The 17,550-nt window shown below is 48.2% G+C and overlaps 1 protein-coding gene across 1 annotated transcript in view; it reads left to right on the top strand.

Moving 5' to 3' along the window:
• RASGRF1 (Ras protein specific guanine nucleotide releasing factor 1) overlaps positions 1-17,550 on the top strand; it is a 101,383-nt gene that overhangs the window by 81,969 nt on the left and 1,864 nt on the right. The window contains exons 23-26 of the mRNA XM_061159618.1: positions 2,460-2,657; positions 6,404-6,483; positions 12,835-12,952; positions 15,463-15,531. Coding sequence (XP_061015601.1) covers positions 2,460-2,657; positions 6,404-6,483; positions 12,835-12,952; positions 15,463-15,531 — 465 coding nt within the window. The remainder of the gene's footprint in view (positions 1-2,459; positions 2,658-6,403; positions 6,484-12,834; positions 12,953-15,462; positions 15,532-17,550) is intronic.

Here is a 17,550-nt window from a genome sequence, read left to right as displayed (position 1 = left end):
AGTCAAATGAAGTGCTCAGGGACAAATTTAAGGAACTTCTCACCTTCAGGTGCATGCACTTGCACTCTGGGTGCCTCTAGACCTGGCCCCCGGACCACAGTCTTCAACAAAGATGGTGATAGTGAATCTTGTTCTTGGTTTTAATCTCTATCAGTGTTAGTCACTCAGTCGTGTCCAACTCTTTGCCACCCCATGGACTGTAGCCCATAAGGCTCCTCTGTCCATGGAATTCTCCAGGCAAGAATACTGGAGTGGGTAACCATTCCCTTCTCCAGGTGATCTTCCTGACCCAGGGATTGAACCCAGGTCTGCCACATCGAAGACAGATTCTTTACCATCTGAACCACCTTAAAGAGTGCTTCTAATATTTCCCCATTTAGGATAAAATTTGTTTGTTTATCAAGTTAAGGAAATTCTTTTTCTTATTCCTTGTTTGCTAATAATGGTTTTTACCATAAATAAGTATTGCATTTTATCAACATTCTTCTGAATCTATTGAGATGGTCATATGGCTTTTCTCCTTTCAGTCTATTGATGTGATGAATGACAGTTATAGATTTTTCTCTAATAGTCAACACCCTTGCATTCCATGGACAAATCTAACATAGTCATATTATATTAAACAAAAGGATGTGTACTTTTTCCTTCTTTTAAGGTTATCTTTATCTGGTGTTGGTATCAAGATTATACTAGCTTCGTAGAATAAACTAGCAAGTATTCCTTCATTCTCTCTTCTCTGGAAAATTTGACTAATCTATTCCTTTTTTAAAAAATTACATAACGTGTAAAACTGTTTTGAATTCAGTATTTTCCTTATGGAAAAAAATTTCCATTTAATTAAGGCTTATAATATGTGTGCTATTTTGTGCTATCATTCCTTCCTGATTCACTTCAGTAGTTTTCCATTCTTACATCATTTTATAACTGATTCTTATTTATGTATGTCCTTTAGAAATTTTTCTAAAGAAGAATATTTCTGGGTGGTAGAGCCCTATAATTTATATTCAGCTATAAGTGTCCTCTTTATTTTTTAATAACAAGTCATGTTTTTTGTACTTTTTATTTTAAAACAATTGTAGACTCAAAGGAAATGCAAAGAAATGTACAGGCAAGGCCAGTATTTCCTGCTGCCCCAGTTCCTTGCAGTTCTAGTTCTCTGATGTTTGAGCTCCAGCTTCTACCACCTCCCCAACCCCTGGCTGCTCCAAGTCCAGCCCGCATTTAGTTTGTTTGTGTATGTGTGATTATTTGCTTTGGAGGCAGGGTAGAGGAGTCCTTGGATATGTGAACGAGACAAGGGTTGCCCCAAAGTGTGTATCTTCTCCAAGCTTTAATTGTATCGTGGGAGATTCCCTCAGACATTCACTCTTATTAACTGTTCTTCCAGATAAACTTTAGAATCACTTTGTCAGACTTTCAAGATAACTCCCATTGCATGTTTTATTGGATTGCATTAAACGTGCTTGTTAGTTTTGAAAAAAGACGTATTTACATTCCCATTTTGAACTCTAATCCTTTTCTTCCTTAATCAATCCTCTTATTACCTTTGATAACTTTATTTTTCATGGAGCATCCTACATAGTTCTCATTAAAGTTTCCAGGTAATTTACAGATTCCCACTGGTATTTTGAAGGTGATGTCTTTTTCATTGTATTTTCTAATTGGTGCTGTTTTTCAGTCACTCAGTGGTGTCCAACTCTTTGCAGTCCCAAGGACTGCTGCACATCAGGCTTCCCTGACTTCCACTGTCCCAGAGTTTGCTCAAACTCATGTCCATTGGGTCAGTGATACCATCCAAACATCTCATCCTCTGCTGGCCCCTTCTCCTTCTGCTGTCAGTCTTTTCCCCACATCAGGGTCTTTTCCAGTAAGTCAGTTCTTCACATGAAGTGGCCAAAGTATTGGAGTTTCAGCTTCAGCATCAGTCCTTCCAGTGTCAGTGTTGATTTTCTTTAGGATTGACTGGTTTGATCTCCTTGCTGTCCAAGGGACTCTCAAGAGGCTTCTCCAGCACAATTTGAAAGCATCAGTTCTTCAGCAGTCAGCCTTCTTTATGGTCCAACTCTCCTATATGTACATGACTATTGGGAAAACCATAGCTGTGACTATACAGACCTTTGTCCGCAAAGTGATATCTCTGCTTTTTAATATGTTGTCTAGATTTGTCATAGCTTTATTTACAAAGAGCAAGCCTCTATTAATCTCATGGCTGCAGTCACCATCTGCAGTGATTTTGGAGCCCAATTTGGTATTGCTACTATATTTTTAAAAGTTATTTTTGTATACTGAATCTTTAAACAGCTTATGAGCTGATGAGCTCTGTTGGTTATTCTAGCAGTTTTCCAATTCATTCTTCTGGGAATTTTCAATCATTTCATCTGCAAATAATGGTGATTTATCATCTTTACAGTACTTATTCCCTTTACTTTTTTCTCTTGTCCTATTGCATGGGCTTAAAGATCAGTAACTTGATCGCTTCAGAAATTGTCCGCAACGAGGACATCAACGCGAGGGTGAGCACCATCGAGAAGTGGGTGGCCGTGGCCGACATATGCCGATGCTTACACAACTACAATGCTGTTTTGGAGATCACCTCGTCCATGAACCGGAGCGCAATCTTCCGGCTGAAAAAGACGTGGCTTAAAGTCTCTAAGCAGGTACCAGCAGGAAGGTGGGCTGGGCTGGAGCTAGGGCAGGGAGACCAGAGACCGCCACCATTCATAGGCGGATGAAGGACAGGGTGAGGGCCAACACTTCAGGTAAACTAGAGAACTCGTCTCCCGTTTCACCTGAGACCAGATATCAGGCCCACAGTGTGGCAGTAGCACTTTGTGGGACTTTAATTCCCACTTGAATAGTCAGTACCTCAGAGTGGGACATATGACAGTAATTGTTGCTCCCAACATGCTGCTCCTTGAGTTGGGACAAAGGAGTGGTGACTTTTGGGGGATCTCAGTCCAAACCTGCAGGTTACCAAGATGGTGGTCAGATGATCCTGCAAGTCCTCTCCTCAGACTTTGATTTCACAGCCCTTCTGGCCCCGAGAGAGTTAACTTGTCCCTGTTACCCATTAGACAGTTGCTGATCTTATAAATGAACTTAACAGTTATTCACTCAGAACCTGATTCTGAAAAACCATAAGGCAGTGTCTTCCTCAGAGTAAAGCTCTATGCCCTGGGGTCATGAGGAGACAGCTCTCCTGAGAGGAGGCATTTGGGCCACCTCCTAGGTGCACTGGATGTCCCTGAAAGCTGGACAGGGACCACCAGGGGTCAGGGGATGCCTCCAAAGGCATCAGTAATATAGTGTCTGGTCTTACAGCCAGGTGAGTTGTGTGGGGCCCAGGGTCTCCAAGGAGCCTGCTTCATCTGGGCCATTCTGAACTGGCATGCTGTGTCCCCTCATGGTTCTGTTCATCACCCACTCCTCACTACTCTTCTAATGCCAATGACAGCTCATGATTCCATGCCCCCAGGGAGGCAGCAGGTCCATAAATCCCTCCTCTTTAGATAAACAGCCAGACTCAGGGTATCCTGGGACATCTCTGCTGCCCTTCCACTGCCAACCAGTCACTCCAGCTCCAGATGACAGCAGGACTGCAGAGCACCCCTACCATCCACACCTCACCCAGTGAGGCTGGGCCACTTGCTTCTTAGCACACAGGGATGCCGGGCTCAGGACAAAAGCTGAAAGATGCCTCCCTTGTGAGTGGAAGAACAGGGGCTGGCAGTGCAGGAGCTCAGGGAAGCAGGCCACATCTGTTCACCTCGTGAACTCTTGGAGTCTGAGGTTGAGCGAGGCTGCCATAGAACCTCCAGGTCACCTAGGCTGTTCAGTCTGTCGAGGTTCAAACATGGCTATGGGCAGAGTCCAAGTGACCCATTTCAGGTCAGCATCTTTCTTCTTCTGCCCTGTTCCATCAGAATGATGTCATCTTTTCCAGAGGCCTTCTGACCAGGCTTTGTTTTCCCATCCCACTGGGGGTTTGGGAATTTTTTGGCTTCATTCTCTACATCACCTTTGTCATAGAGTTGGGAGGGAATTGCCTAGACCATCCTGAAGTCCCATTCTCTTAGGAGAGTGCAACTTGAGGGCAGTTAGACGGCAAGGTGTGTGATCTGGCCTGCCTCCAGGATGTCATTCAAGACATAGGGCCAGCCAGTGTGTGCATGTGCTCAATCGTGTCCGACTCTTTGAGACCCATGGACTGTAGGCCACCAGGCTCCTCTGTCCATGGAATTCTTCAGGCAAGAATTCTGGAGTGTGTTGCCATGCCCTCCTCCAAGAGATCTTCCCAACCCAGGGATCAAACCTGCATCTCTTACATCCCCTGCTTTGTTACATCCCCTGCTTTGGCAGGTGGGTTCTTTACCACTAGCACCAAAAAAAGGTTGAGCACCATAAAATTGATGTTTTCAAATTGTGGTGCTGGAGAAGGCTCTTGAGAGTCCCTTGGACAGCAAGGAGATCAAACCAGTCAATCCTAAAGGAAATCAACCCTGAATATTCATTGGAAGGACTGATGCTGAAGCTGAAGTTCCAATACTTTGGCCACCTGATGTGAAGAGCTCACTCATTGGAGAAGCCTCTGATGCTGGGAGAGATTGAGGGCAGGAGAAGGGGGCAGCAGAGGATGAGATGGTTAGGTAGCATCAACGACCCAATGGACATAAGAAACTCCAGGAGATAGTGTAGGACACAGGAGCCTGGCATGCTGCAGTCCATGGGGTTGCAAAGAGTCAGACACAACTTAGCAACTGAAAAACAATGACAACGAGCATGGTGATGCCTCACTGGAGCCATGTGAGTGTGTAACTGCTGTGTCACCCACAATTCTGGACTATCTGAATGAGCATTGCCCTTAAGGAACATCTGGACCCACCCTTCCATTTTCTGGATATGTGTTGAGTGTGAACTTGCCTATGGATGTATTGAGTATGGAGGCAACAGAGCCTACCAAGGGCTCTGACCCTCAGTCCCCACATCTGGCCTCAGCAGCATCTCATTTCTCTGCAGGTGGAGGGGACAGAAGAGGAAGCGAGGGCACAGCTCTGGAAAGAGGCCAAGTTCAGGAGGGTGGCTGGGAGCCTGGGGTGGAGGTTGGCCTGGGCATCTGAAAGCAGCCATCTTGAAAGCAGAATCATCCACCCTTGGCCTGGTGGGGCTTCTTCCTTCCTACCATGTGTCTCTTTCATCAGACACAGAATACATTTTTGCTTTGAGCAGGATTGGTCCAAACCAGGCGACCACATTTCTAATTGACATGGAAGGACCAGCATGGAGGGACGGTGTGTTTTGCCATTCTCTCTCCTTGAAGAGCAACACTGATCTCTTCTTCCATCCGAATGAAGACTTGGCTTATTGTTTTCTGTGGGTAGGTTTCTCATATAAAAATTAATCTTATGGTGCATGGCAGGTCTCTGGCCCGATTTCTCAGCCATGTTCTGGATCTTGGAAAGGAAGTCACTACTCATCTCATCATTTTATAAATGAGGGCGCTGAGGAGCTCCGAGGTGAGGGACTTTCCCCAGGTCATGCAGGGGAAGAAGCACAAAGCCAGGCTCAACCCAGGACATGCTTCGCAGCACCCACCTGGACCCTTAAGACAAACACCAGCCACCTGAGTGGCTCCACCTAATATGTGGGCAGGGCCTTCCTTGGTCGTTTGGCAGAGAGGACCCTCTGCTGCAGACTTTACTCTTCTCCATCAAGGGCTTTTCTTCTTTGATGATAAGTTTATTCACCATCTTTTTTTTTTTATTATTAAATTCACGTGCTAAGTCGTTTCACTCCTGTCTGACTCTTTGCAACCCTATAGACTGTAGCCCACCAGGCTTCTCTGTCCATAGGACTCTCCAGGCAAGAATACTGGAGTGGGTTGCCATGCCCTTTTCCAGGGAATCTTCCCTACCCGGGGATCGAACCTGAGTTTCTTATGTCTCCTGCATTGGCAGGCAGGTTCTTTACCACTAGTGCCACCTGGGAAGCCCGTTAAATTTGGGTGGTGCCCCTGATATATAAAAGTGAAGGTGTGAGGAGATGGTCACATCCTTTGGGTACAGTGATGAGAAAGGTCATGATGGTGAAACATCAGTGATGCCCTGTTCTGGGTCCGGCTGTCTGGAGTTACCCATCACATCCTTCCCAACAACCCAGATCTCAGGACCCCAGCACTTGGGCCCTCCTGGCCCCACCCACAATTTCTGAAAGATGTATGAACATGGGCACACAAAGCAAAGATCTTTGTCCACCTCCTCACGAGTTCAGGATCAAGTTTCTAGACCCAGGAAGTCCCCGAACCCACCTGCCCCATCTCAAGATGGAACAAGGCCCTGGAGTGTGGGCCAGAGCTGCAGGCTTTGATCTGTGCTGTGTGCTAGTAAATGCTTCTCATTCCTTCCAGACTAAAGCTTTGATTGACAAGCTCCAAAAGCTTGTATCATCAGAGGGCAGATTTAAGAATCTGAGAGAAGCTCTGAAAAAGTAAGTTGTGTGTCATTTTGTCACCATTATTTTTTAAATCATAGAACTGCATTGCAGTGGCGTTCGTGTGCCTCACCTGGCCAGAGCAGGAGGCCTGTCTGTCTGTCTGTCCATCTGTCTGCCCACAAGACCAATCCCTACACATCCCCAGACCCCCAGGGCAGGGCAGCTTTGTCCTCCATCATCTCCCAAAGAAAACTCATGGTGTTTGGGCATTTCCAGAGAGAGACACAGGAATAGTCTTGAGAAGTGTGGTAGGTGTGATGGCAGTTATAGAGGTGCCAGATTCCTTGATTCCAAAATGCACATTTTATTTTATATTTTACCGTTTCTGATGTCAGGCTACATCTCATAGTCAATGCGTTTATTTCATATGATTACATTTCATTTTTGTACTTGATAATTAGTCATCAAAACAAGAATGCGTTTTATAGACAACGGCATCTTGGAATCAAACAAATACGATTTTACTAATAATTGACACTTTAGAGTTTGCAAAGTTGGTGACTTCCCTGGCCTCGTTAACACTGCCCAGGAGGTGAACCTTCTCAACCTCGGTCCTCTTGTCCTTTTGTTGTTGTTAAGTCGCTCAGGCACGTCTGACTCTTTTTGACCCCGTGGACTGTGGCCCTCCAGTCTCCTCTGTTCATGAGATTTCCCAGGCAAGAATACTGGGTTTCCATTTCCTTCTCCAGGGGATCTTCCCAACCCAGGTACTAAACCTGCATCTCCTGCATTGGCAGGCAGGTTCTTTTACTTTTTTTCCCCCAGTCTTGGGGCGTGTGGAATATTAGTTCCCTGACCAGGGATCAAACCACACCACCTGCAGTGGAAGTGTGGAGTCTTAACCACTCAACCACCAAGGAAGTCCCTAGACCAGGATAGTTTTTGTGGTGAGGGCTGTCCTGTGCATGAAAGAATGCAAACATCCCTGGCCTCTATGCATGGTACCAGTGCCCCCATCCCTCTCACCCCCGCCGAGTTATGAGGACCAGGAAGGTCTCCAGACATGGCCAGATACCCTCAGGGAGGCACAATTGCCCCCACTGAGAACCATATTGTGAGACAAAAATCTCCCATGATGTTTGTCCAAACGAGGACACTGAGGAGCTAGTGGCTGGCCAGAGGATTGGGGGAAATGGTGACAGAGCTGGGCCTTGACCCAAGCCGGTGCCCTGTGGTTTGCCTGAGAGGCCAGGCCATCTGTCTCTGGGCAGCAGTGACTTGGCCCCTTGTCACATGCTGAGGCTGCACACCCACCTGAAACATGGGTTTGCTGTCACTCTCGTTAGATGCTCACTTGGGGTTCCTCCACTAGTCTCTGCCTCCGTGTTCCTCTTGGACACTCGAGCACATGGCCTGTTGGGCTGGCCCTCACCCTTGCTCTCCGTTCCTAGGTGGCCACTTGATGGACCTTCCAGTGCCTGGGAGATCCCAGGGCCTTGGCTCCAATGGAGCCTGGGAGCGCCTCTCCTCCTTTCCAAGAGGGACCCCATGACCACTGCCCACACCAGGCCCGCTAAAGCCCCCAGCACCTGGGGATTGAACCCGTCACACCTCCAGCCCCTCCAGGGACTTCAACACCCCACACCCCCGCCCTGCCAGCCCCGTCCACCTTTCTCATTTCTCTCCTGTCATCCCTGGTGTGTCCCTCGTGCCAGCTCTGTGTCCCATCGCCTTGACCATCATCTCCACTTTGTTTGTGTCCTCAGACAGATGTTCCACCCATCTGTGCTGTCCGGCCGTGTCTCCTCCGCCCGGGCTCCGCGAGCCCCCGTGGACTGTGCTTGTGGGGAGCTGCCCCCCACATTCACCAACCTGTCCGTCCGTCCGTCCGTCTGCCCCCAGATGCTGCTCCATCTGCCTCCTTCACATGGCTTCCTCGCCCAGCGCCACCACAGCCTCACCGCCTCCGTGGTCCCCATTCTGTCTGCGTCCCCATCCTGACTGTCTCCCCTCTTTCAGGTTCCCCGTGGGCTTGTGTAAGTGCCTCTCCTAGACACCTCTTCACCCAGCCATGCAGGGCACAGGTGGCCTTCAGGTGTTCTGGCCACTGAGACCTTTATGCAAACCAGGTTCCTGCCTTACGGAGATGCAGGCCAGGCCAGGCAGGGGAAGGACAGATTGGGACATGTGTTTATCCCCCTTTAATCCTGAAGCACCAAGATTTACGCATAAAGCAGCAGTATGTGAAGACTTGGGGGTCATCTCACCAGGCAGGGGGCAGAGGTCAGAGGGCATGAGGTGGTGGGTGGGCACAGTTGGTGAGTCGCCCAGACAAGGAGCTCATGATGGGCCTCACCGTGTGGGTCCATGGGTCCTCAGACCTGTTCTGATGTCCTGGGTGTCCTTTTGAGTCTGTCATCATAATATGCAGCCTTGTGCAGCACCCAGGCTAGCACATGGCCTTTTAGCTTTACCAGCCAAGACTGCACCCCCAAATCCTACCTCCTGTCCCCAGCTACTCTCTTAAATATCTCCTGGGCCACCTACAAGGCTTGCTGTGTGCACCCCATCAGTCCGCTGCCCCAATGCCCCCACATGGACGTGATCTCACCCTTCTCCTTCCTCAAACCACACCCTGGTGAAACCCACAAGACTGTCCCCTCCTATCATCCACCAAGTGACCAGAAGCTGCCCACAGCTCCACTCAAAACATTTTGTTGTAAAATTTGGTCACAAGCTCTTGAGGGGCCAGTTCCAGCTTTGCCCATCTGTGTAATCTTAACCCAGCAGATGCTTGCTCGTTGGCACATCTGTCTTTAGTTTGAATAGGATGCCTGTGGAGGGCACGCAGGAGCCAGGCTCTCGCTGCTCCTGTCACAGCCCTTCCCCTCTATTCCCCTAAGTGGAGGATGGAAACAACTCTGGGGGAGCAAGTCTGCTGGCCGAGCAGCAGGCCACCCCATGCGACCTCCTGATGGTGTGGACATCCATCTATGTACGTGGATGTGATGGATCCACAGTCCTGGAGTTTCAGGGGCTCCAACAAGAACAAATATCTGTTTGCATCTTTATTTTCAGCCTGTGGCCACAGAGCAAAGCCCAGTCTCTTGCTCATGAAACTACAGAGCAGGTAGAATCCAGGTGGCAAAAATCAACGTTGGATTCTGAGCCCCACCCCACTCCCAATCCATTACCAAAAAAAAAATTTCCCCAAAATCTGAGGACCTGATTTCCCTGCACCACATACCAGAACTGTTGGTCCTGACCCCAGGGATTCCAACCCAGCCCATGATGTCCCTCATCCCCTCCTTGAGAAAGAGAGGAGATCCCAGACTGGACGCTTGTAAGAGAGGGCAGTCCATCCCACAGCCAGGGGTGGGGGACAGAGCAGAGGGTGACCCCTGCTTGTCACCACCCCTTTCCTGGGGTTCGGTGGAGAACCCCATCAGGCAGCTGCATCTTGCTTTCAGTCGCTGGTGCCAGCTCATTTCTTTCATCCCCTTTGACATCATCAGGAATTTCTTGGCAGAAACATCAGGCTTGGGGGCCCCAAACGATCATAGATAAGATCCAGGTGCCAGGAGTCACCAGGTGTTGGCATGCATGTCTAGGTGCTGCCTGGGAAACCAGAAGCAGCTTTTAGACTGGGGGGTGGGCACTTTCTTTCTGCTCCCTAGAACGTCAGGTACAGGCATGTGAGGGCTCTGCCCCTGCCCATAACAGCCTTGTTGGCCAGGCCCTGATGCAAGGCAAGGTTGGACCCCACCCGACAGGCCAGATGCCCACGTGGAGAGTTAAGAGCTAGCCGCACATTGGGTGTTTTGCCCACACGAAGCCCCCAGTGTGCTTCCCGGTACACTCAGATGCTCAGCACGGTCTGTGTCCACACAGTACTGCCCTTTGGGGGCCCTCCTCCAGCCTTCTCTGCCCCCACCACCCCCTACTCTGGCCACTCTGACAACACCATATATTTCCCTCACAGCTCTGGACTCTGGGGCGGAGTGTGTGTGTGTGTGTGTGTGTGTGTGTGTACATGACTGAGTGAAGTCTGCTGTTCCCTAAAGCCCCTCACTATGCAGGTGATGAACAAGAACAGAGTCCGGGACTGGCGGTGCCACATGCAAGTGACTAAATTGCCCGCCCATCATCTTTCCACACCTGGAACATAACCCCCCGTAAATCATTCAGGGAAATCACTGAGTGGCCCGAGGACCCCAGGCATTTTTTCACTGATCTGGGTGGTCAGGACCCCGTGAGGCATTCAGAAACATCCTGCTTCCTTCAGTCATTCACAGTCAGCGAGCAGTCACTTGGCCTTCCCTCTGCCTCTGTCCAAGATAAGGGGCCCTCCAAGCTCTCCAGGCTGCCTGGTGCCCACCAAGCACAGGAGGAGTGGAGCACCCCCAGAACCCACCAGTCAGCCCTCCAGCCCCAGAGTGGCTTCTCAGACCTTTGAACTCTTTCTCCATCAGATCCACCAGCCTGTGCTTCAGATTTGGAGTTTGATGGAAAACCAGGCATGTATTGGGTTGGCCAAAAAGATGATTCTGGTTTTTCCATAAGATGTTAAAAACCGGAACAAACTTTTTGGCCCACCCGATAACAATCATGGACTATTAATGGCCGGAAGGACTCAGAGAGGTCTGCCGGTGACAGCATGATTCTTGCCTTTTTTTTTTTTTTTCTTTTTCACAACCTGCAGTAAAGAAAAAAATAAAATTATATTCGACAGTGTTACCCTGTATACAAACGCATATATGCCTAACGGAGACAAAAATGTCTCAAAGCAATTTTAGACCATGCAGTGGACTCAGATATTCCCTATTCTCTCTTTTGTTAAACTTTTAAAAAAATCTGATCAACACTCACCAAATTGATTTTAACACCCATGAGTCAAGACCGACAGTTCAAATAATATTTCTCCTCTCCACTGTTTCTCAAACTCCAAAAATCCACCTTTAAGACTTTGCCATACTCATGTGTCAGCTGTATTTGCTTGTACTTAATGGTCTCCTTTAAATTAACTATTTCCCATAAATAAATATTTAAATTTATTTATTTAAAGAAGAAAAACTATCATGACAGCAAGTGGGAAACCAGCATATTTGCCATAATATATATGGTTACCATAAAAAATAAATACAGTGAAAACAAAACGATGTTATTAAATTCTTACCAGATCCTGATATATGCCAAGGCTCTGATCCTTAATGAGTCCTGTTAGTGTTTGTTCAAAAAAGAAAAAAAGAGTGAGGGAAATGGCAAGTGTTAGGAAGTGTCAAAACCATGATGCTGACACTCATGATGCTGAGTGGTGGGGGTGAAAATCAAATGTTTATCATCATATGAATCGATTTATCTAAACAGTGTCTGAGCATCACCTAAAATCAACTGTCAAATCACCTAGAATTGTCTCAGCTAATATGAGCGCTGTTGTACAGGGGAGCCTGAGGACCAGAGGGAAAGATATGGCTCAGGGTCACACATCAAGCAGACAGGGGACTGAGACCAGGTTCTGTCCTTGGTCTACCATCCTCCCTGTCTTGACCCCCTCTGGAGAGGCAGAGTTGCCACAAGGAGACAGAGGTGAGATGGGCTTGAAAGGAGGGTCGCTGTGGCTGTGTGCTGAACTGAGAGGAGTCTGTAGAGCACTGTGTGGGGAGTCCCTTGAGGGAGTTGTAAGGAGCTCTGCCGGGGCAGAGTGACCACCAGAGCCATCACAGCATCACCCCCTGACCCAGCACCCCATAAGAGGCACCAAAAGGGCGTGAAGGACCAGTGACTGGAACCCCTGCTTCAGAGCCACAGATCAGAGAGGCCTGGCCCGTCCCCCACAAAGGCCGTCAACCCCCACCGAGACCACATCCAGGACGGAGATCTCAGAGAACAGCGCTTTCTATGCTGGTAGCTCAGTGCCTGGGTGGGCAGAGGTCCCAGTGGGGCGAGAAACAAAGGCAGAGACATCTCCGGGAGAGAGTGTCTGGAGGTGACTGGCGGGAATGGGGGTGGCGCTACAAGGCACCCCCAGGACATGATTCTGGGATTGGGTTGTGATGGAGCGTTTCAGGGGAGAGACAGAAAGGAGAGCCTGGCAGGGGCTGGTGCCCAAGCCCCAGGACTCCGTCTGGGACGGGGAGCAGACAGGTAGAGGGGAACCTTCAGGCTTGGGGTGGGAGGGGATGGTCCACGGAGAAGCCCCAGCCGGCACCATGTCTCCCCCACCATCTGGAGGACCGACCATCTCGCCCAGCTGGTAATTCAGGCCCAAGCGCCACTGTTAACTCTTGGCGAATAGAAACCCCTTTCCGTCCAGCAAAGCGAGCGATCCACAGGGGTGTGTCTGTCCTTGGGAGAGGCGCCAACGTTTTAAGTGAAAAACCTCTGTCAATGCCGTTTGCTTCAAAGTTGCGACCCGCCCTGTGTCCCTTACCTGGGGATGTACCTCACTGACCTGGCCTTCATCGAAGAGGGTACGCCCAACTACACGGAGGACGGCCTGGTCAACTTCTCCAAGATGAGAATGGTGAGTTCCCCGCAGCAGAGGGGGGCAGGGGCAGGCGGACATCAAAACCCGAGCCCGGGCCCACCGGAGCTCTGCCTCCAGGCCTGGCCGACTGGCAGGGAGCCCGAGCCCAGCTCCTCCTGTAAGAAGCGACACCCCCTTAAGTGGCAGTTAGCACTGGCCTGCCCTGAGCCAGCTGTACCTCCATGCCCTCCTCTAACACCTATAGGCTGAGGAGTGGGTGTTGTCTACTTCACAGGGGAGCAAGCTGAAGCTGGGAGTGATCCAGGACCAGCCCAAGATCACCCCTAAGTAAAGGGCAGAGCCGGGTCTGGGGCTCTGTCTGACTCCAAAAGGTCTATCTTTATTCCAAGCCCATCCAGTGTCGTTCAGATAAGCACTTGCTTTTTTTTTTTTTTAACTTTATTTTATTTATTTTTGACTGTGTTGGGTCTTCATTGCTACACATGGGTTTTCTCTGGTTGCGGTGCACAGGCGTCCCATCGCAGTGGCTTCTCTTGCTACAGAACACAGGTTCTCAGGTACACAGGCTTCAGTAGTTGCAGCTCACAGGCTCTAAGCACAGGCTCAGCAGTTGTGGCACATGGGCATATTTGCCCCGAGGAATGTGGGATCTTTCCAGACCAGGGATCAAACCTGTGTCCCCTGAATTGACAGGCGGATTCTTAACCACTGGACCATGAGGGAAGTCCTAAATAAGCCCTTGCTTTATGTGGCCGCAGCAGAATCATTTCTGCAACACCTAAGCAAGTAGGTTTCCAGTTTCCCCAGGGAAGTCTAGAACCTGGGAGGGGAGATGAAGACCCCTTTCCAGCAGGGAGCCTTGTTTGTACCCATCCTTCTCCCCTGTTGTCTGCAGCCAAAGAGCCTCTTTTTGTATTGGTTCTGTGTCATGGGCTTCCTCCTAAGGTTTTGTTTAATTGGTAAGATTTCTCTATCAAGGGCAAGTTGGCAGCACTGTCCTAGTGGCAGGATGGGGAGACTTTGTGTGGTCTTGCACACCGTGGGCAACTATGGAGAGTGGCCTTTAGCTGTTGCTGGAGTTGAGGGGAGCCGTTTTAGGATGTTGGATAAGCTGGCACCACTGATCAAGTGATGTGTTTCTCTCTCAATCACATACAGTGATTTTTGTTGTTGTTCAGTCCTTAAGTCGCGTCTGACTCTTTGTGACCCCATGGACTGCAGCACACCAGGCTTCCCTGTCCTTCACCGTCTCCCGGAGTTCACTCGAACTCAAGCCCATTGAGTCAATGGTGCTATCTAACCATCTCATCCTCTGCCACCCCCTTCTCTTCCTGCCCTCAATCTTTCCCAGCATCAAGGTCATCAGGATTTTTTTTTAGCAATAAAATCACTCATTTATTTTCACTACTTAAAGAAAATGGTAATTTTCTCTTACTATATTATCTGTGAGTCTTTAAAATAATTTTCATCATCTTTAGTGTGATCTGGCTGAATATATGTTTTACATTTCAAATATGCATCTTTTTATTGAAATATAGTTGATTTACAATACTGTGATAGTTTCACGTACATGACATAATGATTCAGTGTTTTTATAGATTATATGAATGGATAAAGAAGATGTGGTGGTGGTGGTGGTGGTGGTTTAATCGCTAAGTCCTTTCTGCCTCTTGCGACCCCATGGACTCTAGCCCACCAGGCTCCTCTGTCCATCGAATTTCCAAGAATTCTGGAGTGGGTTGCCATTTCCTTTTCCAAAAGAAGATGTGGTGTGTATATGTATATGTATGTATGTGTACATACATATATATTTATATATATACACACACGCATACACATATGCTGAAATATTATTCAGCCCTAAAAAAGAATGAAGTTCTAAGAGGTACAAAATGTTATGTATAAAATAAGCTATAAGGATGTATCGTACAACACAGGGAATGTAACCAGTATTTTATAATAGCTACAAATGGATTATAACCTTTAAAAATTGTAAATCACTGTACTGTGCACCTGTAACTTATATAATAATGTGCATCAGCTATACTTCAATAAATAAATAAACTGAATGAGGTTCTGCCATTTGCAGCAACGTGGATGGACCTCAAGGATATTGTGCTTGGTAAAATAAGTCAGATAAGGATAGATAATCTGTGTTACCCCTTATAACCTATAGATTTATTGATTCTTACCAAGGATCAGCCTTTGAGGCAGGTTGCTGGTATAAGAAAAATCATGATGCTTCAGTAGCATCTCCCAGGAGGTGAATTAAGAGGCTGAGTTGATGGCTATTGATGTTCCTTCTGTTCTGCAGGGGGAGGGGGTCCAGGGGTGGTACTAGGAGCAAATTGTTTCTAAAACTCGCCTTCCTGGGACTTCTCTGGTGGCCCAGTGGCTAAGACTCCATGCTCCCAATGCAAGAGACACAGGTTTGATCCCTGGTCAGGGAACTAGATCCCACATGTGGCATCTAAGACCTGGCACAGCAAAATAAATAATAAATATAAGTTAAAATAAATATTTAAAACTCTCCTTCCTTCCTGCAGATATCTCACATCATCCGAGAGATCCGCCAGTTTCAACAAACTGCCTACAAGATCGAGCACCAAGCAAAGGTGAGCTGGCAGCATTTGCAGTCACTTCTGATTTCTCATGAGTGCTGTGGCGGCAGCCCCTTCTTCCTGCCTCTTCCCCTCCCCCTCCAAAGCCAAGCGTTTTCTGCCTTGAGTTCCCTGGGCCCCACTCTTCCAGGAAGCCCTCCTCCCTGTGTCCTGTCCCCTGACCCGCCACGAGTTCCCCCTCCTTCAGACAGAGCTTCTGTTCATCCCATAGTTCCCGTCTGATCTTTACCTGCCACAGGATGGCTTAGAATCATGCCTGGTCTCCCTGGAGGCAAGAGAGCCGTGTTTACCACATCTTTTCGAAATGCTCACCAGTTTCAAAATTCACAGCTAGAAAGGGCACCCAGCAGAAAGTCCCCCAGCTCCAAGTAAGTTCCCCTCCCAACGCCAACTGCATCACTCATTCTTTGTGTATGTTTGCAAGCACAACAAAACTTTTTTTTTACTCTGTTAGCAGGCTATACACACGCACATATTTCTTTGGGGCTTCCCACATGGCTCAGTGGTAAAGAATCTGCCTGCCAATGCAGGAGACCTAAGAGATTTGGGTTCAACCCCTGGATCGGTAAGATCCCCTGGAGGAGGAAATGGCAACCCAGTCCAGTTTTCTTGCCTGGGAAATCCCATGGACAGAGGAGCCTTGTGGGCTACAGTCCATGAGGTCATAAAGAGTCGAACACTACTGAACATGCATGTACTCCTTTGTGATAGACTTGCGCTGTCTCCTGCCAGGTTCCATGAACTCACTCTGTCTTATAGCTGATAGCCACAGGGAGAAGAGAAACCTTAATCAAGTGTGCTGCTTTTTCCTTGTCATTCACTCATTCTTTGATTTGGCAAGTGCTTATTGAACACATACCAGGTACCAGGCACTGTATTAGGCCTTTGCCCCCTTCTTAAACTTGCCCTTGAGCTCCAGTGTGCAAAACAAATAAATGTTACTGCCCTTTAGACTTGGAGAAGGAAATGACAGCCCACTCCAGTATTCTTGCCTGGGAAATCCCTTGGACAGAAGAGCCTGACGGGCTACAATCCATGGGTTGCAAAGAGAGGGACACAGCTGAAGAGACTTAAGCATACTAAGCATGCCCTTCAGGCTCCTTCTGTTAACAGCTTTGCAGTGGTGGTGGTTGCTGCCAGTCTCAACAGAAGCAACACTCTTAGGGAAACAAATGCTCATGATGGAGAAAACTGACCAGTCTGCTGACTTCCAGTATATTTGGAGGGTTGAGATTTTGTGCTCTATAAAGAACTGTTTGTATGAAGCTACTAACTACATATAAAAGTCTGGTCCTGGGACTTCCATGGTGGTCCAGTGGTTAAGACTCTGCCCTTCTACTTCAGGAGGCATGGGTTTGATCCCTGGTTGGGGTACTAAGATCCCACATGCTACATGGCATGGCCAAGAAATAAAAATAAGTAATTTTTTAAAAGACAGAAAAAATAAAAGTCTGGTCTATTTCCCATAGCTGTAATATTGCCACGTCTTTATCAGAGTTCGTCTAGACATGAAATCTGAGGTCATCTTCCTGGAGGTGCTGGTTGAGAGCCATTAATCAGACACAGTAACCTTTTCATTGGTGACTAATGGTCAGCATCCTAGACAGCCAGGTCAGTCCCTCACAGTAGCAGAAGGTCAACTAGCAAAGAAGCTCACAAGGACTTGATTTTTCTCCTGCAGCTATCAGAAGGTTCCCAATTACATACTAAGAAATGAAATTGTTTTCTTCCTCCTGATCTAAGTATCTGTGGAAAAACGTGAACCTTCAGCTCCAAACAACTGACAAGTCACTGAAACTTGGAAACGTGAAAGTGTTTAGTTGCTCAGTCTTGTCCCACTCTTTCTGACCCCATGGACTGTAGCCTGCCAGACTACTCTGTCCATGGAGTTCTCCAGGCAAGAATACTGGAGTGGGTTGCCATTCTCTTCTCCAGGGGATCTTTCTGACCCAGGGGTGGACCCCAGATCTCCTATGTTGCAGACAGATTCTTTACCATCTGAGCCACCGCTGA

The sequence above is a fragment of the Dama dama genome, chromosome 13 (assembly GCF_033118175.1).
Source record: "Dama dama isolate Ldn47 chromosome 13, ASM3311817v1, whole genome shotgun sequence".
Lineage (NCBI taxonomy): Eukaryota > Metazoa > Chordata > Mammalia > Artiodactyla > Cervidae > Dama > Dama dama.
The sequence above is the reverse complement of the archived record's forward strand: the minus strand, read 5'-3'. Positions and strand labels throughout refer to the sequence as shown.